This window comes from Mytilus edulis, chromosome 9 (genome assembly GCF_963676685.1).
Source record: "Mytilus edulis chromosome 9, xbMytEdul2.2, whole genome shotgun sequence".
NCBI lineage: Eukaryota > Metazoa > Mollusca > Bivalvia > Mytilida > Mytilidae > Mytilus > Mytilus edulis.
The window spans coordinates 37,138,096-37,165,479 of record NC_092352.1 but is presented as its reverse complement, the minus strand read 5'-3'; the positions used below and the strand labels follow the sequence as shown (position 1 = coordinate 37,165,479).

General features: G+C 30.0%; 1 protein-coding gene across 8 annotated transcripts in view; it reads right to left on the bottom strand.

The window, feature by feature from the left end:
* The window catches only part of LOC139489682 (coiled-coil domain-containing protein 154-like), a 48,774-nt gene that overhangs the window by 2,791 nt on the left and 18,599 nt on the right, over positions 1-27,384 (bottom strand). For 2 of the 8 annotated variants that reach the window (XM_071276346.1, XM_071276341.1), the window contains 14 exons: positions 23,902-24,381; positions 23,234-23,426; positions 21,004-21,086; positions 20,569-20,664; positions 18,485-18,710; positions 17,841-17,969; positions 15,821-15,945; positions 15,029-15,155; positions 14,501-14,641; positions 8,626-8,745; positions 7,921-7,997; positions 7,600-7,690; positions 6,070-6,156; positions 5,081-5,694 (listed from right to left, as the gene is read on the bottom strand). In XM_071276346.1, coding sequence (XP_071132447.1) covers positions 5,095-5,694; positions 6,070-6,156; positions 7,600-7,690; positions 7,921-7,997; positions 8,626-8,745; positions 14,501-14,641; positions 15,029-15,155; positions 15,821-15,945; positions 17,841-17,969; positions 18,485-18,710; positions 20,569-20,664; positions 21,004-21,086; positions 23,234-23,426; positions 23,902-24,381 — 2,575 coding nt within the window. In that variant the 3' untranslated portion in view covers positions 5,081-5,094. Of the gene's footprint in view, positions 1-2,344; positions 2,377-4,195; positions 4,360-5,080; positions 5,695-6,069; positions 6,157-7,599; positions 7,691-7,920; positions 7,998-8,625; positions 8,746-11,454; positions 11,488-14,500; positions 14,642-15,028; positions 15,156-15,820; positions 15,946-17,840; positions 17,970-18,484; positions 18,711-20,568; positions 20,665-21,003; positions 21,087-23,233; positions 23,427-23,901; positions 24,382-25,725; positions 25,756-26,172; positions 26,203-27,384 lie in introns of all 8 variants that reach the window. The other 6 variants (XM_071276342.1, XM_071276343.1, XM_071276344.1 and 3 more) reach the window with 6 other exon arrangements.

The following is a 27,384-nucleotide window of genomic DNA, read 5'->3' as shown; positions in this document are numbered from 1 at the left end:
TAGTCAGTACCAACATATTTACAGATAGAAAATAGAAAAATCAATTTTCTGAAATAAAAACCTGAAATTTGAAAGAGTGAATAAAAGAGAATGAATAACAATAGTTTTCTACAAAGTATATGTTTACATTAATATACACAGTTCTACAAACAACATAAACTAAGGTTTAGAAAGACATACTGACAAAGGATTAATTTACATTTTTTCTCATTTTGACTCCCTCTCTGTCATTTTAAGATGAATTAAACCGAATCCATATACCAAAGGTAATGATTGCAAAATGAGGATATGGAAATTTTTATGCATTGGAAATCTTAAATTGAAAATAACTGTACTTTTTTCCAAGTTAAATGTGAGTTATAATTTTTTCCCCTAAAATATGTATCCAATATGGATATAATCTGCTTTATCATTAGACGTTGTCAGTATGTCAAATAATGCACTCTGAAATAAAGTATCAGAAGTTACGTTGAAAGTCATTTTACCATGGTATCCTAATATGTCTTTCTTTCTGTAAATTCAACAGAAACTATTAAATAGACTGGCAATAATTTTTATACATTTGGAATAATAACTGATTCCTTTATGGTGTAATAACTTTGAAATAAGAAATTTTGTCCTGGGTAAAAAGAAAGAAATATTTCAAGCCGTTTCCCTTTTTAAAACAACATTGAAAACGTAAGTAAACCGTAAATTCAGAATTTTGTGAGCAGCAGCAGCAGCAGCAGCATGCATCATTGTGTTTACTGACTATGGACAAAATGAAAAATTTACTATTAAGATTTCAGAAGATACTGTATAAAAATAATGCTTTCAAAATCTGAAATGTAAGTTTTCATATTTGCAATTATAAAACTTTGCAAAAATTTTCTGATTTTACAGTATAACTAATCCAAGGAAAATTTATTTATCAACTGTAGTAAGAGCACCTCAAGTGAAAGAATAGTGGCATGGATGACTAAAGATCTATGTTGTGAAAGTCACGAAGAGCTTTTTTTGAAGATATTTACCTAACCATATTATACATAGCCCACTAACAGATAATATAAGGACAGTTGGCTCAATAGGTGTTTTGTAATGAGGGAAAACACAAAGAAACATTTATACAACATAAAATTCATGCTCCTGTTCAATAATCTGACAACATTTAATTTACATGCAGGAACAGTAATTCATGCAAGAATGAACATCAATTAATGTGTAATGTTTACCTGTCTTTGTTAGCTATTAAGCAAACAACAAAATTATTTTAGACATTTCTTACGTTGCTTCCAAATGACAACAAATGGAAGACACATTTACAGTACTGTTTTCACATATTTTCAAATGTTGATTAGGAATCAATTATCGTGATAAAGAAAGAATGCATGCTTGCTGATTGATTTTTGTTTTTTGATGGTTTTATGAAACTTTTTCTAAATCAATGGTAGTTAACAGTTAATTTGCAATTGTAAAATTTACTCAGAATATCTTAATACTTTACAATATTAAATCCATACACAGAGATTCAGAAAACAATATATGTTTTTTCGATGGATGAATAAATGAATGAAAGGAGGGTGGGACAGAGCAATATGTAGCAGCCAGAGGGTAAACTTGTGTTGCACTCTTCCTTGGCTCTAGAGACTTTTAAGATCAATGAAATGAGGGATTTTTTTGTTAACCACTTTAATGAATATTCAGAACAAGAAGGTAATAATTGGATATGAGTATAAACCCTTCTCCCAAGGAAGACATTTCACCCTACTCTCACACATCATTCTGACTTTAAACAGACAGACTTTTCTCTTACTGCTTTACACAGTAGGTTTAGCAGAGAAGTGGCAAATAACGATTTTAAAGTCTTTGGTTTGACCTTGCCAGAGTTGGAACCCATGACCTCCCACCTTGAGGAGAACATACTACCATCAGACCACTGAGGTAGTCTGGCTTCATAAAGCTTATGATCAAACTTCAAACCAAAGTGAGGCAGACATCAAGGAACTTAACAAGAATGAACATGCTGAAATACTCATAATGCTGATTAACTGATAAATGTTTTCTAAATTTCCAGTGGGAAATATTACATGCATATTCAGGGCAATAACAAATTTTCGAATAACCTGTTCGGTAATGTTGTGCTAAGCGGGTCCACTGGGGTGTGGATGAGATATAGACAGTGCCATTTGTGAAAATGAAGCTTTCTTGATTAGAGGCAGCAATTTTCCAAGCTACAGGCTACCTACGGACATTCAGCTACATATGTTTGTGTAGGTGATTTGTGTGTCTGTGAGAGACATACATGGAGATATGTGTAGAGTGACTTTTTGTGCATGTTCAGTGGCATGGTTAACAATATGGTTACCATTTTATCATATTTAATCATTTTCATCATCGCTGAAAAGAATAGGAATATTATCCATCAACAAACTATCAATATTAATCTAAAATATCAGTTTACACCTAGATAACATACCTTTTACCCAAATACCCGTAAATATTTCACTAGATGAATTTTTATCATTGCAATTTTTTGCACTTCAGTTTAACAAACGTTAATTGATTAGAACTAAAATCAATGATGTTAACAAAGGGAGACATATCATTATTAATATCATATACAATGTATAGCTGTATCAATATCTGAGCTCCTGCAATACAAAAATCATACAAGTCATGGTGTATTCTGATCATTCTGTATCTGATTATAAGATGGCTTGGATGTAAAAGCACCATAAATGTTTGTCATATATTTTATAACATTCATCAATAATTAATAATATTATATTTTGAACTTCCACTTTAGTATAGTCATGGAAGTAATATTTTACTTCCATGGTATAGTCAAAATATAGCCAAGAATTAAGAATTTTAAAAATCTAGTCTTAGGAAATCAATTAGTATCTTCATAATGGTGGGAATGAAATCAAATTTTGAAAATAATTTGATATTTTCATATGACAGACTTTCATGACTGATTTTCCAAACAAAGTCACACTTGTGCCATGATTATACCATAAATCAAAAACAAAGTCTATTCTTAAAATAAACGACAACAAAAAGCAGATGTTCACAAAAAAATAATGCCAACTATAGTACATGTAGTAAACAACCTAACAACCAAAACAAATTGCATTGAATAAATCATGAACAAAAACAACTGATTTGCAAAATTCAATTAATTAGTATTAATATTATTATTATCGCTATTATCTATATTGCAATTGTTGCTATTGATATTATTCATTAATACTATCTCACACAAAATATTTTTTTCATACTTAGTTGGCATTTAACTAGTGCATAAAATCTATACAATAAACAAAATCTGGTGCATACATAAAACATACATGTGCTACAAAATGAAATAAAAAGTGCCATTAGTAAATAAAAACAAATATAAAATGGACACTTGTTCCTCCAAAACATTCCATCATTATAAAGCTGGTGTCTTTGTATGGTCGCAAAATAAAACTAAATTTTACAATAGATAAAACCTGTTAGGATTTAGTAACATCTTATGCAGTTACTGGCTTCTGAATGCCCTCAAACCTGTTGATGATCCTCCTAACCAATATTTATTTTCTAGAACTATCTGAGCTCTAAAACTAAATTTTAAACAGTAAGTTTTTTTTCTCTCTTTCTTCAAAAAATGTGTCTAGGACTCAAATGCTGTGTTCAAATATGAAAAAAAAAAATCATATAAAAAAAGAAGAAATTGTTTGATATTTCAGCAGTTTTAGAAAATACCAAAAATTTTGCAGAGAAAAAAACAACAAAGTTCCCATATATGCTGGAAATGGTTATGACAACTTTGAACATATCTTTTCCTATGTGAAATGCAAATATCAGAGGTGCCTATATGACACTATTTACAAGAGTCAGTCAAAACAGTAAAACAACTTACTATGCAGTTTTCAACTATGGATGAACACACTAGCAAACAAAAGGCAATTTGTAATGCCCCTTTTGCAGGGCTATAAAAGTAAAAAGTGCAAAAACACACTATCAATGTTACAGTTTCATCCCTTAAATAACCAAAAATCTTAATTTTCCACTCTATTAAAACATTCAATTTTTCAAGCGGTTTTGTATATTGCGAAAGCATACCATGTAACTGCAAAGATGTTAAAAATCCTATCAATCCAGGTTTTATTGTATGATTTGACATCTATGGATCACAATACTACTGGCTATGCAGGCACTGGGGACTTACCTATAGGCATTAGCAACACTGTGTCTATTGACATCTGGCGTGTCATCGTTCCGTCTATTAGGATCTTTGACAAAATTTCGAGGTAAGGGTTTTTTCACTAGCGGTTCTATAGCAGTTCTCAATATAGCTATTTCTTCTTGAAGTTTCTGAATTTCTTCAGCTCTCTGTAGACAAAGAAAATTAACTGGTATGTTAATATTTATAAAGTTACATAAAGATAAGATATCCCTTTGCCCGAGTGTTAAATAAATGCTTTCAAAAATGTTTCTTACAAATACAATGTATAATCAATTAAAATAGCCAATATTTGTTTATAAGTTTAAAATTAGCTTTATGTTTAATTTATTATTTAATTGGTAATCAAACCTTATGAAAGCATTAATTTACATTCAAAGCAACTGTAGCTGATCAGTTGAAGCTTTTTCTTTCTTGTACCAGGTTGCAGATAAATACTTCAGAGCATCCAAAAAAGTTGGTATTAAAGGGGTGAACATTATAACATACAAAGATTTTCAACAATGCCATTTAAATTTAATGGCAGAATTCAGTGATTTAAGATTTCGAAGTTTTCACATGAAACTTATCCAAATTTATTATTTTTATACCAATCGGTGTCTCTGAAGTATTGTTCATATCTGAAAGAAAAGGAAATTGACAACAAAAAAACAATGTCAACCTGCAAGAAAGTTATTGAATAAGAAATTAGTAGAGACATTCAATATTTTTTCTACATCATGCAGTATTAATAAATCCCAATGCTGTTAGTCTGGTAAGAAACCACACCGCATGCTACTGTTAAATAAGATATCATGGTTAATATATGAGAGGTCAAAGTTGAAAGAACACAGGTCAGAGGTGAGAGTTCACAGCAGTGTAAATCATTACCATTTATATGTAGTCTATACATTAGATAAACTGACTGGGGTTCCTGATCCATCTTTATTTGTATTATTTTTATTCGTAGCACTCTTTCTGCCTGTTGTTGGAGTAACATTTCTAGAATTTGTTTGGTTGCCCGTTGGAGTCTGATTACGACTCTGTGATGGTGTTTTATTTCCAGTCGGAGTCTGATTTCGACTCTGTGATGGAGTTTTATTTCCTGTTGGAGTTTGATTTCGACTCTGAGAAGGAGTTTGTTTCTCATTTTGTGCTGGTGTTTTATTTCTATCCTCAGAGGGTGTCTGGTTCCTACCATATGAAGGTGTAGGAGATTTATTTTTCTGATTTTTTACACTGGTTTGAGAATTTGTCCGTTTTGTTTCATTTCCTTCAGGAATTGGTCCCATTCCTGCATTATCCCCAGGAGTTTTCCTGCCTTCCTGAGTTGTAGCCCTTGGATTTCCTGTCTGAGAAGGGGTTGGATCATCCCAGGAGGCAAATCCTGTGTCATACCCATCTGAGGGATCATCTTTCATACCAGTACTTGTGTACCGAGGCATGCCCACATTCACCTTGACCTGATTCACTTGTGTTTGAAGGTCTTCTAGACCAGATATCCTCTGTAAATTTATCAACAGTTAAATATTATCCATAGACAAATTTCTAATGCAATCAAGAACATTATAGAATAAAGTAGTTGAAGTCAAATAAACACAAAATTATTGGATAAATTCTACTATATTACAAAATGTATAAAATTTCTTTTTGCTAAAACAAAATTTCTTCTTATATTTGTAGGTTGAATTCCTGTACTAGGTCATGTTTATTTCTGATTTCTGTTTATCATTGGCTGTACTCAATATAATTTAAAAAAAAAATCTTTTTGATAGCTTCTTCTCATTCGACCTTTTAATACTTGGATGTTATTTTATGAACTATCCATAAATTTCAATTAAAACAATCTATGGACAATGTATTAGAACAAATATACTAACCAATTTCTGTTCTGACTGTATTTTCATACCCAACACAGTCTTAACTGTTTGTATAGAATCAGCTAATTTCCTAACACTGGCTTGTACCTGAGAACAAAAATTCGAACAATATTTGTATTCATCTGTTTCTTTTTCATAAAGTTTTAATGAAGTAAATGTTAATGGATTATTAGTTTGTATGTATAACATCCAATAGGTATCTTATACCCCTGTTAACGTGATATCCAACATGCAATATCAGTTACTTAACATACACACGTGATATCCAACATGCAATATCAGTTACTTAACATACACACGTGATATCCAACATGCAATATCAGTTACTTAACATACACACGTGATATCCAACATGCAATATCAGTTACTTAACATACACACGTGATATCCAACATGCAATATCAGTTACTTAACATACACACGTGATATCCAACATGCAATATCAGTTACTTAACATACTGACTCTCAAGGTCATCACTTCACAGGAAGATACATTACATTATTTGAACTCCAAGCCTCATGGTTTTTTCCTTTCTCCTCACTGTTGCTTGATATAGAAGTAGCAAACACAAACTCTAATGGTTTTGTGTTAAGTTGTGAGTTTTTTTAATTCCAAACCTTCAAGTGGTTCAAGTATACAACATGAGTTGAAGCCAACTGCTTTTAACTAAGAATTCCTAGTTTGCATATTTTTATAACATATAGAATACATTTTTTAGCAGTTGACATTTGAAAATATCATTCTTTGTAATATTTTTGTTTTTTTTTGTTTCTTGTCATATATCATTTTTCCACAAGTGAAGTAAATCATTATTGTAAACTAATTTTCGCTACATTTCTACAGAGACATATAAATCCATTTAGTATATATGTCTCTGATTTCTAGAAGAACAAAAAATTAACTATTCTAAAGTTTAAATAATCATGGTCTAAACTGATAAAAGCCAATTAAGAAAAATCTTTAAAATATGATGCATGGAAAAAATTCAATTTTATTCTTTTGAAAAATCTTTTGTATGCTCTAAACAAATCATTTTTTTAGAATTAAAACAAAATTCAGCAAAAACTATCTAAAAATTATATGTCAAGCAACTAAGAAAAAATATATCATTCTCTTAAAATCCTAAAAACCTATAATAAAATTTAATTTTCTGATTTGCATTTTAATTGAACAAAACAATTTCCAGTAATGCACACATTTGACTACAAACCAACCTCTGCTGAGTTTCCACCTGTTCCTGATGGTCTCTAACAGTAAATATATCACAATTGTAATGAGCTATTGTTAACTTATTTCCCTTGCAACCTAGATAATAGGTATTGTTTTAAGTTTTTAAGGAGATATGTTACAAAGTCAAAGAAAAAAAAACAACAGCTTTCAAATTATGGGAAGTAAAGGTTCTAGGTCAAATATCAATTATATAATTGTTCCAATAGCTTATAAGTTAATGTTAGTATTTTCCAATTTCTGTCATTGAATACAAATTTTCAATCTAGATCAAGTTTTGTGTAAACAACACATATACATACATTTTCTAAGTCATGTATTGTAGCTGGATGTGGGTCTCTTCTGGCCTTTAATTGTTGAATTTCTTGTTTTAAACTATCAACCTCACGATTTCTGAAAGAAATATCATCATTAATCTTAACTTTCAGGGATTGTTTAAACACATCTGCCTGAATAACTTCTTTCAAATTGTTTACATTGTAGCATGGATGTATATTAAATTGTACAAGGAAAAATGCATGTAAATATATCCATTTCATTAACTGTGAATTTTCAAGCATAGGAATTATCAAAAACAAATAATAAAAGTTTTGTTTTTAACCACAAGTTTATTTTATACAAACCTAGCATCAGACTCTGCTGTCATTCTTGAGTTCATTTCTGACTTAAGAAGTGTCTGTTTTTCCTGCACTGCATAGATCTAAAACACATAAATATGCATTTATTTTCAATCAGTATAAACTTTTTAATGATTTCTATTTGAAATTTGGATTTCCTACCCCCTTAATAGTGCTTATAATTTCCAAAGAAGAAGGACTATGCTCTTTAATCTTATTATGTTATCAAAGTCTTGAACATGTTGAACTGGAATCATGAGTTCTTACTTCTTAATTCTTAGTTCCACTTTTAACAACTGACCTTGAAAAAACAAAGGGGTTAATGTCTTTTTATGACAGATCATTATCACAAATTTGTTGAAGACTGAAAGAAGCCCATTGGAAGTTTTTGGGGTTATTTTAGTTGTTTGGTTGCTTGGTCAGTGACATATACCCCACATGTCCAGTTATACTTATGACCTTGGTGTTAAGAGATTGTGTCGACAAGGTTACAATCTAGACCCTTGATCTAAAAGAATTTAGAATCCAAATCTAAGAAAACAAAAGTAGTCATTTTCTGGTCATGATGATAATTTTGACCAAGTTTAATGAAGTTAGCTTAAAAACGTCAGTCTTTACCTGGCCCTTCCTTTCAGTTTGACCTTGAACTCAACCTTGAAAATTAATAGGGGTGAATTTTGTTGACGGGGGATATTTTTACAATATATTTACCTCATCTGGTAATTTGTGTACACTATTTTGAATTTCTCTCAGAGACGATTGAGTGGTGTCCTGCCAGACAGTGATAGCATCTACTTTTTCACGTAAATTTTCTCCCAATACTTGTGAAGCCTACAACAGAAAGAGACAATAATAAAGCAAACTTGAAAAACGAAACATATCACTAATGAATACAAACCATGTAAAGTTAATTTTAAGCTATTTGTTTTTATGAAAAATGACTTTAAAATAATAAACATTTACAATAGTTCTATGATGATAATGATGATATAGACAACACAAAGGAATAGATAAATATATATAAATAAGATTTTAATTAATCAAGGAAAATATCCATTTTAAACAGGTTTAAATTTCAGTCCTTGTTTCTAAGTTTGTACAGGAATGACAACATTCAAAATTTATGTAACTTAAACTAAATCAAAAACTATCTATACATTGCAAGGAACGTACTTCAACATAAGTATGATAAACTTTTAAACAAAAAATGCTAGATAATTCAATTTATTCAAATATATTTATTATCCCCCACCCCAAAATATTTCTCTTTTAATAATAATAAAAAGACTTCGACAATGTGTAATGGGACACAATCTTGAATTAAATTAATCTCACTAAATAAAGTATGCATATTTCTATTATATTAATTGACTTATTCAAAATTTCTAATTTCAAATTGAAAAATTGTGCTATGTGAAACTTATAAAAAAATTGTATAATATGTACGTGCAATTGGTGAAAATAAACTAAATAAGCTATATGTCTTATTAACTGCTTATGGTAAAACTGTCACATCTGTTTAAAAAATAAAAACTACTACTAAAAATGTCTGGCAGAAACCCGTGAGTGAAATACACTTTAATAAATGAATCAAAAATATTTTTAGAATTGTAAAATTTACAGTTCATATCTGCAGATTAATATTCAATTCAATTTAATTTGATATTTTGTTTTTCTTGTAAAAAATTATCATCCGTTATTGTCTGTAAATTATCTATTTAAATTCACTTCTACAATGTTTACCTTAAGATCATATCACAACAGCAAGGATTAAAGGAGTACATCCTAAATATTAACTAGAAGATGTGACATTTTAAATTATTGCTAAAAATATAATGGGGGAATACATCAATAGCTGAAATTTACATTCTATTAATAGACTTAATTACCTCTGTACTATCCTTTATAAATAAAACAAAGAAATTAATTGTTGAAGTACAATATATTCATAGTTTTGAAAAAGTGTAAAACGAAATAAAATATAAATGAAATTTATGGTTGCAAAGATATATATACATATGGAATAACACATCTGAAAGTTCTTTTTTTTTATGGTTTTCTGATCTCAGAACAAGAAAAACATAATGTGTCCCCAGTACAAGGATGCCCCATCCGCACTATCATTTTCTATGTTTAGTATGTGGACCGTGAAAATAGGGTAAAAACTCTAATTTGGCAATAAAATTAAAAGATCATATCATTGGGAACATGTATGCTGAGTTTCAAGTTGATTGGACTTTAACTTCAACAAAAACTACCTCGACCAAAATCTTTGACCTGAAGCGGGAAAGATGGACGAACGGACAAACAGACGACCTGACGCACAGACCAGAAAACATAATGCCCATAAATGGGGCATAAAAAGTATACCGGTAGACGTAAATAGAATATGAAGTAAAGCCAATCAGACAGCATTTAAATTAAGCTCCTGTTGTTCGAGTGGTTATCTGGCCATCTTTGAATTTTTATGAGTCATTTTTTAAAAAGACGATTAAAAAAAACCCATGTCAGAGCTATTTAACTTTTACCATATGAGTATATATCTTTAACAACCAGAAAGTGTCCATATAAGATAAATGAAAATTTGTGATTAAAAAAAATGTTTACTTGGTGAATACCAGTTTAATAATTTACAAATTTTTAATATTTGCTTTTAGCAACTTTTTCTCTACTACTTTTATTTTAGGGGTGATCAAACAGCGGAAGGATTTTTTAATACAATCAGAAACTGGCATGAACAAAGTGAAACGGAATTGTTGATAGAGATCATGACCAACAGAACAAATACTATCATTGGAATTGTTGATAGAGATCATGACCAACAGAACAAATACTATCATTGATGAAACGGCAGAAGTAGTTGGTCCGCTGGTCAAACACACTTTAATTGCTCAAGACCACTATCGTTTATTGTTTTGTTATACCCTCATGTTATGAAAAGAAAAAAGTATTTGAAATTTTTTAAACTAGTCAATCAAAAATGAATACCCAGCCATCAATGTCTTACAGTCAACAATTCTTGAACATTTACTAACAACTGAATATCCAAAAATACAAGAGTACTTGATAAAAAGTTTAAATACTTAGATACTGTTAAAATTTGAAGGTATAACAAAACTTTTACAAGGTATATCACTCAAAACCATATTATTTTTTTTATCTGTGATGAATTGTACTATGAATATATCACTGCAATTTGTTTTCTTCAAATCTAAAACTATCTATGTGTACTATGTATAATGCAGTTGTGTTCTAAAATTCCTGAAAAAAAGAATCTAATCAACTGCAATAAAAACCATGTGTTGTACCCAGTACCTGGATAAGTTCCTCTGACTGATTGCATTAAAAATGATTCAACATTAGTGTAAGTTTTTATAATATTTTGTGTGTACATTTTCACTGTGACCCATCCCTTCTAATAGTACAACCATATATACTTATCAATTTACCATTGTTTTTTTGCTACATTAACCATGACATGTGTAATATTGCCACAAACAAAAAAAATGCTCCCAATAACAAACACTTTCATTTAAGTACCTCTTTTTCTTGCTTTTTCTCATTTATTAATTTCTAAAACAAGTTACATAATAAATTATACAATTCTACCTGAACTAAAATTATATTCTATTTCAGAACCACAGTTTACTAAAATGTTTATTATTATATAGCACAATTTCAGTTTGAAATTCATCCCTACAAACTGATAGCTAGCATGTAAAATATGCTACATTTGTAGCTTATAATTATTGCTTAGTTGAAATTTATGAAACTTATGGTGGCCATTTTTGTTGGTACAGGAAGCTGGATTTCCTGATGAGAACCATGACATTGGGCAGGAAAACTACACCTTTCCAAAGCAGGGTTCAAACAAATAACCTCAGTGTTGACAAGCTACTGGTTGCTTAAACCTCTTTTTTTTCATTTTGCACTTTCCCTCTTATATTGTAACCCTGAACATTACCAATTTCTAAATTTATCATTTGGCAATTTCTGTATGTTTATAAAACTACATTCAAACACCATAAAGCATGGTATTATTATTGTAATATAGAACATAAAAAGTAAAAATAAATCACTACTGAAAATTTTATTAGAAAAATACTAGAAATCAAAATATCACACCAAAAAGATTTTAACCAAAAAAAAAATTAAGAGATTTGAACAAAAATAATTTGTATATCACATATCACAAAGTTGCTAAAAAAATGTATTAATAATTTCACACTATTATTGCAAACTGCTCATTTCTCCTTTATATGCTTTTTGACATTATAGTGGTTTGATCTAATCTTTTCTCTACTGTTTGTTTGAATAAGTCGACAACCCCATTTCAATTTTATTACAGTAATATCAAATTTCAAATTTAAACTAACGAATGCTTATGTTTTCTTCAAAAAAGCATAGCAGATTTTTAGCAGATTTATACAGCATTATTAAGTTTTAAAATCATATTTTGCACTTTTGAGCTTATGATGAACAAGAGGCTGTCACAACGACAGCAAACCGGATTTATTAACATTTATTTGTGTCCTGGCAATATCACAAGAACCATTACTGATGAATGGTGAAAGTGAAAATCGTCAATATCAAATTTGACCTCCATTTTGTCATCAGTATCAACATATTAAAATTTGAAAAGCTTAGATTGAATGGTTCATGAGTAAATGCAACAACGTGAATGGAAACGCCATTTTACAATCTTTCAAGAACCATAACTCCTGAACGGTAAAAGTCAAAATCATCATTATTGAACTTGACCTCTATTTTGTCATCAGTAACAACATATAAAAATTTTAAAAGCTTTGGTTGAATAGTTCATGAAAAAATGCACAGACACGACTGGAAACACCATTTTTCAATCTTTCAAGAACCATAACTCCTGAACGGTAAAAGTCAAAATCGTCATTATTGAACTTGACCTCTATTTTGTCATCAGTAACAACATATTAAAATTAGGGAAGCTTTAGTAGAACAGTTCATGCGTTAATGCACGGACACGACTGGAAACTCCATTTTTCAATCTTTCAAGAACCATAACTCCTGAGACGGTAAAAGTCAAAATCGCCATTATTGAACTTGACCTTCATTTAGTTGTCAGTAACAACATATTAAAATTTTAAAAGCTTTAGCTGAACGGTTCACGAGTTAATGCATGGACAACATTTGATTGCCTCCCGCCTGCCCGCCGTACATCCCCAATTCAATAACCGACATTTTTGTCACAAAAATCCGGTTAAAAATACTGATATCGTGACAAACACCTGACATTTGACAGGATTTTTATCAATATTATAATTTTTTTTATAATTAACATTCACGCTTAATGATAGGAGTCCAAATGAAAAATTAAATCTGAGCAGTATCTACAAACTATCTATATACTGTCTTATGTATTTATACTAAAAACAGATTCAATAAAATAAAAAAATACTAAAAGATTTTCACTCCATCATCGTAAATACTACTTTTTTACCTCAGGATTTTTATGCTTTGCCGTAAACTATAGTGAACATGTAAATATTTCAAAACAATTTTGTAACAATCAAAAAAGTTTTAGTATTACATAATTTTCAATGAAAGAGTAAGGTAAGATTTATGAGAACAAAGAGTTGATTTTATATTTCAGAACTGAGATTTACTTCTTGGTGTTAAACAAGAATAGAACACAACACTACACATACATATATACATGCAATCTTCATGCAATGATTTACTTTGTACATTGTATGTAAATATTTATTTAATTTTTTTATAAACTGTTCATCTGTTAATTTATACAACCAATGAATTGCAGTTGAAAATATCAGATTTTTTTCCCTTTCTTTTAACTGTATGATTTAAAGTGTCTATTGAGTTTCATGGGAAAAAATGGTTTGTAAGCAAATCATACTGCCCTTTGTGTATTTAACTATTTAATTTCTTTAAATATTAGATTTTACTGTTAAAAACTCAACATCTTCAGATAGTATGGTAGAAACACAAGCACTTATAGTTATTCCCTTTGATTTTTTCCTTATAATTTTTTTGCAGTGATTTTTTTACAACAATATTTTGTGTCACTCTTTCACTCCTTTGGTGCAAACATTTGTTTTACCAATTTAGATAAACTCTTTAATAGGCTGTTTTAAAACAGACTTGTTTTCTTCATCATTTTCCTATTAATAAAATTACATTTTCAAAAGCAAACCAGATCGAATATTAAATCAAGTATGTAAAGAGCAGTTGAGTGTAACTTGTTAAAATGGGCTATTGTTGATTAAATTGCTATAAATTACATCTGACGTCCTCAATTTATGCAAAGTCCATTTTGGTTTTACAGATTTACACACCTTGAATAGTTGCATTCAAACAATGATTAATTTTTTTAATCTCCAAATTGGTGGACCAATATGTAATTTTTTAAACTCGAGTAAACTTCAGATAACTGCATGAAAAGCTCTTAAAAATTCTTTTAAACCAACATAACTTCTCTATCCTGTCCTAAATATTAAACGATATTATATCATTTTCATGTACAGATATATAAATTATGTTCAAAACCAAGAATAAAATATACTGATATTATAAAAATAACTTTACGTACTGTTGCCACTCTAGCTTCCAATTTTTCTTCGTTATCATTCATTCTATTTTTGAGATGAGAAATTCTAGCATCTAAGTCTGTCATTCCTCGAGTTGTACTGTCTTTTGATTCTGCTATTGTCTGTCTCATTTCTCGACGCATCTGTCAAAAGATTTTTTTTTCATCATTTGTTGATATTTTTGAAGAAGAAAAAAATACTTTTTTATTAAGCTATTTCTTGAAGTGTTTACTTTAAATCTGGTTAGTGAAACACAGTTAGTAATATAGATTCATTTTAACAATTTATCAATTTTACTAAAAATTCCTCTAAAATGGCTTAAACATCTTTACTGAGGTTTCTAAGATGATAGTTGTTTGTATGTCTTGAATTTTATCTTGCAATTTTTCATCCTAATATAAAAAAGATGTGGCAAAATTGCAAATGAAACAACTCTCAAAAAGAGACCAAACGACACAGAAATTAACAGCTCTAGATAGGTCACTGTATAAGTCTGCAATAAGCTATCCATTTTAAATCTGTGCTGTTACCTTTTCATTCATAGTATGAAATGACTGGGTTACACCACCTATAGCTTGCTGTAGAGTTGAGGTAGCAATCTGTAATTTTTCGTTCATTTGTGACAAACTTTCACTGATATTTTTTGTATTTGTTTTTCTGAAAGAAGAAAATAATGAATTATAAGAATCTTTCGTTGTAACAACATTTAGACATTTGGCAAGCGACAGTCCACATTAAAAAAGGATGAATCGGTGCTAAACTTATTCTAGTTCTTATCAAGAAAAATATAGTCATTAATTCTTCCATACTTCCTTTTAAATAGCTCTCTTTAGAATTCAAAATGAACTATTTGCAAAAATATTATTTTAGACATTATGTTTAATAGAAAACATTTTACAACAAAAATTCTGAAAACTATGGCAGTCTTATTCTGAAAATTGTACTGGCAATTTCAATCCTGAAATCTATACTAGCACAGTCTAATTCAGAAAACTAAACCTGCACACTAATCTCATTCTGAAACTATATTGCCTGGCACAGTTTCATTTTGAAAACTTTTCTCGCCGAGTTGAAAACCCATCAGTGACCTTCAGCTGCTATCTACTCTTTGGTCGGGTTGCTGTCTCTTTGACATATTCCCCATTTCCATTCTTAATATTATCATGGCACAGTGATAGTCTCATTCTGAAAACTATAATGACAGTCACATTTTGAAAACTATAATGACAGTCACATTCTGAAAACTATAATGTCAGTCACATTCTGAAACTATACTGGCAAAGTCTAATTCCGAAACTGTAATGACTCATTCTCATACATACCTCTGTGTAATTTCAGCACTCATTAGTTTTTCAAACTGTCTTTTATTTTCTAATGTTTGCTTTTCTATGATTGATATTGATTCATCTAATTTGGTTATTGTTTCTTTTGATTTCAATTTTTCAGCCTGAAAAGAAGGAAATAAGTTTAGAAATATGAACTAGAGGCTTAAAGAGCCTGTGTCGCTCACCTTGGTCTATGTGAATATTAAACAAAGGAAGCAGATGGATTCATGACAAAATTGTGTTTTGGTGATGGTGATGTGTTTGTACATCTTACTTTACTGAACATTATTGCTGCTTACAATGATCTCTATCTATAATGAACTTGGCCCAGTAGTTTCAGTGGAAAATGTTAGTAAAAATTTACAAATTTTATGAAAATTGTTAAAAATTGACTATAAAGGACAATATCTCCTTAGGGGTCAATTGACCATTTTGGTCATGTTGACTTATATAAATTTGTAAATCTTACTTTGCTGAACATTATTGCTGTTTATAGTTTATCTCTATCTATAATAATATTCAAGATAATAACCAAAAACAGCAAAATTTCCTTAAAATTACCAATTCAGGGGCAGCAACCCAACAACGGGTTGTCCGATTCATCTGAAAATTTCAGGGCAGATAGATCTTGACCTGATGAACAATTTTATCCATGTCAGATTTGCTCTAAATGCTTTGGTTTTTGAGTTATAAGCCAAAAACTTCATTTTAACCCATTGTTCTATTTTTAGCCATGGCAGCCATCTTGGTTGATTGGCCGGGTCACCGGACACATTTTTTTAAATAGATACCCCAATGATGATTGTGGCCAAGATTGGTTAAATTTGGCCCAGTAGTTTCAGAGGAGAAGATTTTTGTAAAAGTTAACGACGACGGACGATTGACACAAAGTGATAGGAAAAGCTCATTTGGCCCTTTGCGCCAGGTGAGCTAAAAATGGGGGGAATTAAAATTTTCTTACTAATCTGAAACAAGTAGCTACTTAAATTTTCTGGCACTTGGTTATGAACAGCTGTCTCAAGTGATCTCTACTTTTTATACTAGTTAAATTGATTTAGGTCATATCCCAGAAGAGAAAGTATGATGATCTTATAACCAACCTTGAAATTAAAGAAAACAGTTTATAAGACCAGACCAAAAACAACACACATACTTATGCTGTAAATACCCATACTTTTCTTTATACAAATGTACCATACATAGTTTTCTCGTTTGAATTGTTTTACATTATCATTTCTGGGTCTTTTATATGGGGACGAAGTCCCCAATAACAGTAGAAAATTCAATAAAAAAAAAAATTCGGGAAAATTTCCCGAATTTTTCATTGTACTAATGAACTCAAAATCGTTCAATTTTTTTTATGTCATGTTTTGAAATCCCGGACCTGCGCAGAAATGTACAATATACTTCCTTTTTCCGGTCTCGTTTGTATGAAACTTTGAGTAAAATATATATTTATCAGTCTAGTATAAAATAGGAAGGAACGCGCAATACTTATTTCATTTTTAATAATTCCTTGATATGAAAAAACGTTACCTAATGATACGTTTCTTGTTTACATTGCATATGACGTCATAATTTAAATAACGTCACAACTAAAATCCCTAACAACAGAACCAAAATCGGAAACGTTACTGTATTTCCGTGTCTTTTTTTTTTGACAAATAATTGAGTTACAAAAAAATAATTCATACAGACTTCGTCCCCATTTACAGGTAATGCCTGCCTCATATTAGCTGACTATGTGGTATGGGCTTTGCTAATTGTTGAAGGCTGTACAGTGACCTATAGTTGTTGATTTCTGTGTCAGTTGGTCTGTTGTGGAGAGTTGTCTCATTGGCAATCATACTACATCTTCTTTTTTATATGAAGCTGTCATCAAAATGTTTAAGACGGAATAAAGCAAAATAGTTTGAAGAGGACATAAAAAGTGGATCCCAAATCTTAAGTTATATCCAGCTTTGTCACCAGGGGACTGAACATTGATACATATTCTAAGCTGCTAGGCGACCATTACCTTTAAAGATTCTTTTAAGTCAATATTGAGTTCATCATGTGCATGTTTTATAGCTTGCCATTTTCTGTCAGTCTCTTCTCTTGTTGATCTTTCATACTCCCTTCTTTGTATCTGTTCTTGTTGTATTAACTGCAAATAAATCATTATAATGTTAATACACAAATAGGTCTTATAATCTGCTTTGCAGCAAAAGCATTAGTTATCATTGTACTACTGTCATTTAGTAATCAGTATTATCCATATAAGGGAGTTGTTCTTTTGTGATTATGACCCTAAGTGAGATTTTCTCTCCATCCCCCTACTAATTTAGATGAAAGAGTAAGGGTTTTGTACTTATGAAACTGGTTATAACATTGGGTAACTATGTGTTTTAACTATGCCACCTATATATAGTTAAGGATATGCCTGTCTAATGACAAAAATTTCATAACTCTGTTTAGGTTTTCATATCCAAGAGTGTTTTTTCATTAAAGACTTTGTTGTTGTGGCACAGATTTGTGGAAGTATCAGTTAACTATTTATATGTCTTTTTGTTTTGTTTAGTTGAGCCATTTGGTGCCGAACTATTTATATATAACCAATATCACTTTTCTCTGATATACAGAGAAAATGATAAGAATAATCTTAATTTTTTAAGTCCTTACTCTTTCTAAATTTAAATATCTGTCTTGCATTTCTTCTCTCATTTTGATTTCTTTAGATAAAAGTTTTTTATTAACATCTTCCACAGTGTCTGCTACTTTTGAAGTGAGGGTCATTCTTTCAGCAGCAGATAAATGCTCTTTTTCTCGTAATAACATGTCTACTGTGTGCATGCTTTCTTCTCTTTTTCTACTGGCATCATTTAATTGCTGCTGTAGCTCATGTACTCTGTTCACAAATAATTATAAAAAAAAGAAAATATATATACAAATACTGCAAATAAAAAAAAAATGCAAACCTTTTTTATTATAATTAATTATAAAATGCTAAAAATGCAAGATTAATAATTACCATTTGGGAAAACCTGTTTGCAAATTATGCTATTTGAAATCCCTAATGGAAGTTTTTATGTCTATTCTGTAGCAAATTACGAAAAATGAAAACATTGAAATATTTTTCTGAATTTAGAGAATCAGGTTAATTCTGCTACAGTACAATTGAAATAATATCAAAAGAGAAAACAAAATGAAAAAATTACAGACAATCATCTTTGTTTTGTGTTATTGTGTTGCTGCCTTTAGGCATATACCCCACCCAACATGTCCTTTTTATCAGTATAATAAATACAATTTTATTTTTTTTCCACATTTTATAACATACATCCTTTTCTTGTTTTCTTCCCTAAATTTAATCATAATTCTACAATTGACATTCACTGTATTTTTGCCTGTATAATTTCTACCCATGCTTAACTTCATTATTCATTTAAAGATAAATTTTATTGTATAATTTTTGTAAATGTAATAATCATACCTGCCAACTTTCACGATTTAGGCGTGTACTACACGATTTTGACCCTCTGTCCCGATTACACGATCGTGATTGTGAAAATAGCCAAAAAACACGATTTTAGTAAAATTTACACGAAAAATATTTTTGTTCCCGATTTTGAACTTTTGAAAGTTTTCCCAAGGGAGACAAATCGTGTCTGACAAATTTCATCCAATCAAAATTTAGTGATCACGCATTCACCAGTTGATTAATGTCGGCATAGTAAACAATCAAAGAATCGAAATTTTGAGTTGTTTTTTTTAGCTTGGGTGTTAAATTTATAAAAATTGGAATCATGATGGGCGAGTTATAACTTGCAAAATAGTTCTGTCACCGCCTAAGAAAAAAAAAGCGTGTTGCTTCGTGCAAATACTTAGAGAAATGGGAGAATGATGTCAAGTACAGGGGCTGGTTGTCTAAATCAACGTTAGGATTGTCACATGCCTTTTGTAAAGTTTGCAACAGAGACTTTAAAGTTGACCACGGTGGCCTTAATGATGTCTCCAAACATTCTAGTACTGCTTGTGGTATTGATCTATATAATATATGAGGGTTTGGATGGGGTTAAATGATTAAAGAATATAATGCCCTAAGGCTTAAAAAATGAAGATAAGGGAATAACGGGCAAAAAAAAAAATGAAAATTGGAGAAATGCGTGGTCAAATTTTTTGAAGATTAGAAAAAAAAGAGGTTAATTTTTTGAAGATTAGAGAAAAAAGGGGTGAAAATTAAATGTTTATAGAACAGACCCCCCCCTCCCCCCATTTACAGACCCTCATATATTGTTGGTTTTTTTGTTATTAAATTATTAAAATTATTTCTTTTTTTTTTTATTTCTTGACAATGTATCAGACAAACATAAAGTCATCTTTCTGGTGTTTATCTCAACAAAAAGAATACAACAATCAAACAATTTAAAAAAAGATAGGTTATAATAGCATCTTCAACTATCACCCCCCAAAAAAGAAGTATGTCAGACACTTTTAGGAGCCAAATCATCACACGAAAAAATGCCGCGAAAAATTCTACCCTCAAAAATGGTGCCGCGCACAAAAACCCCCATGGCCATTTTCAAAAGTTGGCAGGTATGAATAATACAGATTATAATGTGATAATAATTATTGCAATTATAGGTAAAGCTGCATAGAAATAAATGCGTCAGATTTCAAAGTTCTTGTCATTGCAATTCTCACCCATTCATATCATTCACAATAATAAAAGAACTCGCAATAATTTCCAAATTCAGTGTTATTACCTTTGAGATAATGTGGTTTCTAAATTTCTCCTCTCAGTTATTTCTATGTCATGTTTTGCTCTAAGATCAACTAGCACCTCTCTTAGCTCGGACAATCTGTAAAACAGAAGAATAAATTACAACTTATCAAACAAAATGTGGCCAGATCATTCATTTATTCACAAATCAAAGAAACAGTGGGAGATAATCTTGAAAATAAGGGGGAGATAATTTTGAAAATAAGGGGGAGATAATTTATCAAAATAGTGCAACAAAATCTACCAATTTTCCCACATTTTTTGTTGAAGTGTAAGTTTCTACCTTTAAAACTGAAAAAGCAGATAATTTGACAAAGGATGTGCCAGATTTATTCTTCTTTCATTAAAGTTGACAATGATCAAGAACATTTGTTACAAATTTACTAGTAAAAAAAGGTGTATTTTATAAGATTTTTACCTGGTTTCTACCTGTCCCCGTAACTGAGTTGTTTGATGTTCTGTTTGACTTTGTACAGTTGACTGTTTACGTAAATTGTCAAGCTTAAAAATAAAAAATCTATAGTTAATCCTAAGTGTACCATAGAGAACTAAATATATTCAACATTACTGGTACCTCAATGTAACATTCTACATACATTGACATAGGTAACAAAATTAATCAACATGATTTATTTCTCCTCTCTCAAATAGTCTTGAAATGATACCGATTTGGCAAATATCTAGATAAATGTTATACTATTCATATACACTGATAATTCTTTTTGGCACAAATTATTCTGTAGAAAAAATAAAATATGATACTTTTTCAGTGGCAAACTGTTACATCCTTGCCATTATGTTTCCTTTGCCAAGGTGTCTTCATTGTGTGATTATAACTGTATTTTACCTCAGCACAGGCAAACTTCACACCTAAAGTGATGCCAAAGTACCAGTGCAATGCAACAGTAAGACACATTTAGGTAACATGACTCTATTTACTTGGTGTGAATAGAAATGTGACACACAAAGAGCTATATTTGTTGCATAATTTACAATTATCTTTATAAAAAGGAACAACATGCTAATCTGTGTACAGTGCATCCTTGAAAAATGTTCTGATATAACCCTTTTAAATTTGTGTAAGATAAAACATTCAGCTCTATTGTGGGATTAAGATACTTACCCTCTATAAAAAATATATATATACTACTTGTAAATGTTTTATTAAAAGAGAAAGTGGCAGTATTCATAATATTTTCACCTTAAAAAATACCCCCAAAATTTTGTTTTAAGTGATAAGCAATTTTACATGTTTAAAGATATATGTTCATGACTAAAACTTGAAAAATAACTGTTGGGTAAACTGTTTCTTTATTGTAAATAAAACAGGAAAGAATACCTTATAATTTTCATATAACTCAGCATTAAATAACTTGACTAAATATTGTTTTGGTATCTACACTATTGCATGGAAGAAACATAAATAACAGTAAGGCTAACATATAAGAATACTAAAACAATTCACTAAGTAAGTTTGACCCCCCAAAAAACACCTAGATGTTTATATGTAAGCATAAAAACTTTTATGCATAGAAATTCTATCTTAAAAGTTATATAAATGGTGAATTGCTTATGATTTTTTTTATTTTCTACTAAGACAAAAGAATGAAAAAGGAATATAAGTTTATTAAATATATACTTATTTCAAGGTTTGGGACAAATAATGGGATGAAAGAAAAATCTGTTTGAAGATTTTAAACAATATCTACTGTAGGTTTTATTTGAAATCTACTACTCTAATGCTAGTTACCTCTTCTGTCTGCATGCAATAATTATAATGTTATCATGATTAGGAAGAAAGATAGATAGTACCACTAACATCAAATACATGTCCGACTTAGATAGTATGACTGACATCAAATATATGTCCGACTTAGAAAGTATGACTAACATCAAATATATGTCCGACTTAGATAGTACAACTAACATCAAATACATGTCCAACTTAGATAGTAAAACTAAGATCAAATATATGTCTTTTCTTTTATTAGATAGGTTCAATGCATATGTACACGAGACAAGAGTAAAACACAAAGATTCTTAATTCTATTTAAAAAGACCATTATCTGGTATGGCTATAGCTATTGCTCATTGCTGAAAGCTGACAATGAACTCTAGTTATTGCAATTTATCCTTTGCTTTCTGATGCATTGCTGAAGCATTGGCAATCATCCAGAGTTTTGTATTTTCGTGGTGGGACTTGGTGAAATGCATATCTGGCATGATAGGGTGTCCCTAATGTTATTAGGTTGGCTGATGTTGATATATAATTGCTATGTGTCTTCATTTTTGTCTCTTTTAAAAATAGTCTTGACTTATTTGATGTAAATAAACAGATTTCAATCTTTAGTGAGTGATAAAAATTACATGCACGTTTTAAATTCAATAGTGTTCTACAATTGATGTCCACGTTTTCTTAATTTTCCTACAATTGTTGTCCATGTTTTCTTAAGTTTTCTACAATTGATATCCATGTTTTCAGAAAGTTTTCAATTAGAACTAACATAAACAACTAATAATGGGAGATAACTCTGTTTCAAGAATAGTTCACTTTAGATAAATCTTGTACAATATAAAGCTATGTTCAGTAAATCATGAAAAGAAATTAGTTATCTTCATGACTTACAAAATCAGTAAGATTTAATTACCTGCAATCTATTGTCGTCTTCTAGTTTCTTTGACTTATTTTTGAGGTCTGTTGACACTGTAGCAAAAGTGTTAGTATGCTGCTCCACTCTCATTTTTAAATTTCTGATGTCGTCTGCCATTTGTAATGTTACCCGTTCTAATTGTGCTTTTGATTGCAAAACTTCATCTAAATCTGTCCGCACATCCTGTAATCTGAAAATATGCATTCATGGTATACAAAATGGTATAAAAATAATGCAGGATATTATTGCAATGATATGTTTGGGTATGCCATTTTAGCCTCTCTTGTCTTTGCTTATAATCATATTTCAAAGTTTTTTTTTTTTTTTTTGTTTTTTTTTTAATTTTTGAAATCTGACTTTCATTAGAACAACAGATTTTTAAATAATTCTGCAATTATCACCAAACATTATTCCTTCCTTAAATGTAAACAATTATATTTCATAGGGAGCATTGTTTTCATAACTGAATATAGCATTTAGTTCTGAAATGAAGACTAAGGGGGCAATTTTTATCATGAGCTCAATGATACAAATTTTTTTTTAAGTGAAACCAATATTTGACTATGTTTCTTTAGTGAAACATATTCATTATGCAAAATATATCGATATGCATTCAGAAATGTTACTCCAAAGTAAATTTTAAGGAGTTATAAATAACAGGTTACCTTGAGGACTGAACATCTTTTTTGGTGACCAGTTCTTGTTGACTACTTTTAACTGCCTGTTCCACACCTTTCGTATGATTAACAAGTGAACTTAATGCCAACCGCTCATCGTCAAGTTTGTGTTCAGCTTCTTTTATTCTAGAACCTAGATGTTGAATAAGTTCATTACTGACTGTGATAGCATTTTCAATATTTCTTCTTGCACTTTGTTCTTCACGAAGCATATCGTCATTATGTCGGGTCGTCCCTTTAAGGTCACCTTGAAGTCTTAGCACCTCTTCTAACAAAGCACGATTTGATTTTTCAGACACTGCAACTCGCATTTCTAACTGTCTAATTCTTTCTTCTGGTTCCATGTCTGAATTATTTCTTATTATTGGACTAGCTTTTCTTTTAAAAACAGGAACCAGTTGTCCATCCATGTGTCTAGGTGATATGTCAGGTAAAGATGGATACTTGCTTTGGAACTGTACTGGTGGCCTACAAAGAATTTTTTTTTTAAATAACAATAGAATAATGAAATGAAAAACAAGGTACATTTTCAGTACAATTTAAAAAAAAAACAAAAAAAAACTGATTGTCTGTCTTTGCAGTTTATTCAGTCCTTGTCCAAACTTAGAAAAAGACAATTTAGATATACTGTTTTTGCAGCTTATTGATTTATTCAGAAGGGGGAAAATACATACATATAGGCACAATTATATTCAATTTTAGGTAAACTGTCCTTGCAGTTCATGTGGTAATAAATAATTACATAGACATGGCTGATACCAGAACATGAATAACATGTTGAATATGAGAATATGAAACAACTGAAAATGGAAAATTAACAATGGAAAATATATCTAAGCAAATCTGTCATAGATTCTTCAGTCACATAATGCATTATATGAGTATTTTTAGTTCTTTAAAAGTTAATTGTACTTTCATTTTGTTCCTATGATTAAAATATATGTTTCTTTGATTTCTAATAACAATTTATTGTGTACATGGTGGAGATAACCCAATGATATTGGCTATTGCAGGGATAGTCATAATAGGTCAAACAGCATTTCGAATGTTTTCTGTATTCTTAATAGAACGCCTATAAACACTTCTAAATCAAACTGTCAAACATTACAAATTATAATTTCTAAATAATGCATGCCAACTATAAAACACTTAAAATAAAGATGGTTAAAACAAAACAAATAAAGGAATAGCAAACAACTGATGGACAAATTATGTATATTTATGGATATAAGAGGCAATTATCATGTTTATTATCAAATCGAAATTTAAATTAGTGGTAACTAGTCTCATTGTTGTATAAAAGATTAATGAAATATTCTTTATTTCTTTGGCATCCATTCAGTATGATGTCTGTCATTGGTATCTGATATTAACATTAAATGATTTTTAAGGTTTTTTTTAAAGCTTTATACAGGAAGCAACATTGACAAATAAGTTTCTATTTATGTTCGTGAAGAAATAACTTATCTCTTATGCATGGTGGAAACGTCGATACTTATGACCTTTGAAGGCCATCATTGACCTAGGCTGACGAAGAGCCAATTTCGTTTCACATTGTGGGATAGGCCAATCAAATTCCCACATTTTTCATATTACATGTACTTATTCATTTCACTCTCCACTTCAGAGTGATCTGAGAAATATCTTTTCAAGTGTGAGACAGATTTCAGACCACATCTATAAGAGGAAAAGGAATATAACGCTCCATTTTCAAAATAAAAGATTCATGAATGCCATTAACTTCATCTATATCATCAAACAAAATTATAAAAAGCAAAATAAAAATCAACTTCTTGAGACTAAAAAATATACCTGGGTGATGATTGAGCTTCATTCTCCATCCTGTCAATTAATAAACAAATTAAAGAAAATGTTCAATATCATTAAAATTGATCCATGTCCATGCTGCCAACCTTTTTATACAATATTAAGGAATAACGTATATTCAATGCCATGAAGTAAAAGTATATCCATTTGAACTAACAATAGCCATATTTGTTTCACATTTCAAGATCTGAGGACAGGCCAACTAAATTCACATTTTTTTTCCATATCACTTATTCATATGACTTTCCATAAAGTGTACTTGTGATCTGAAAATATCTTTTCAAGCGCGACCACAACTATAAGAGGATAAGGAATATAACGCTTTGTTTTTCCAAATGAAAAATTTATTAAAGCCATTAACTTTATCTATATCATCAAACAAAATTCTAAAAAGCAAAATAAAAATGAACCTCTGGAGACTAATAAATATACCTGGGTGATGATTTAGCTTCTTTCTCCATCCTGTTAATTAATAAACAAATTAAAGAAAATGTTCCAAATCATTAAAATTGATCCACGTCCATCATGATGTCAACCTTTTTGTACCAATACATCAAAAGATTAAGAAATTGACACATTAATATTTGATGAAGCAACAATTACTGTGCAATTCCTATAATCATTAGAAGAAATCATTTATATGTTATTGGAAACAACTAAACAAAGTCATTTCTCCCTAAACAGGATAAGTTCAAAGTCGATAATTTCCACTCTCTTAACCAACAGTACTAAACCTGCTTCATTGATTTCATTGGCTATAAACACTGGAAAAATATAGCTATTCTTATTGATTTTCCATTTGAAAAAGTTATATTTGCATAAGGTCTGAGAAAATTAAAATGTTATTACATTTCAAATAATCTCATCAACTAGAATTCATCCCCAAGGGAGCTTATATGATATGTATATATTTTCTCAATGTAATGTCATTTTTTATGATTGTGAGATAAGCATATATATATATATATATATATATATATTATTTTTTTAAAAGATGCGTACAACTATTAAAAATTGGGGGACTGGTTGGGACTACAATTTATTGGTTTGAACATTGCATATGCATCAATGAAAATTATACAATTTGTTTACATGAATTTTATTTTTGTGGTACATTTGTATTTGAAAAATAATTAGCGGATTTTAAAACCTAGGGTATACCTGACTAGAAAATATAATGCAATTCTAAAAGTAGGACCTAGAATTTTTAGGGCAAGATATCATGCATGCCATAGCGGTGTTTTTACAAACTGATAGATATATTTAAAGTCTTATCAGGTAAAATTACCTAATTCCTACCAAATGTTACCTTGTATCTTAGATAAATGTAATATTTTTAACAGCGCAAGATCATAAACCTATAAAATAGAAATTTAAATGTCTAAAACCTGACAATTTTCAATATTTACACCATCAATTATTTAATGTTGAACATACAAAGATCTTAAGTTAATGATATATATCTAATACATAAGTAAATATAAAAAACCTTTTAAATTTGTCATCCTGTTTTATAAAATGAATTTAGGCCACATCAATTTGATTCCTTGTTTGACGGACCCGCCCGCACCTATTTTTTTCAAAACAGAATTTTTTTTATTATTTTTTATATTCCCGCTTCCCGCATCTAGAAATGATATCATG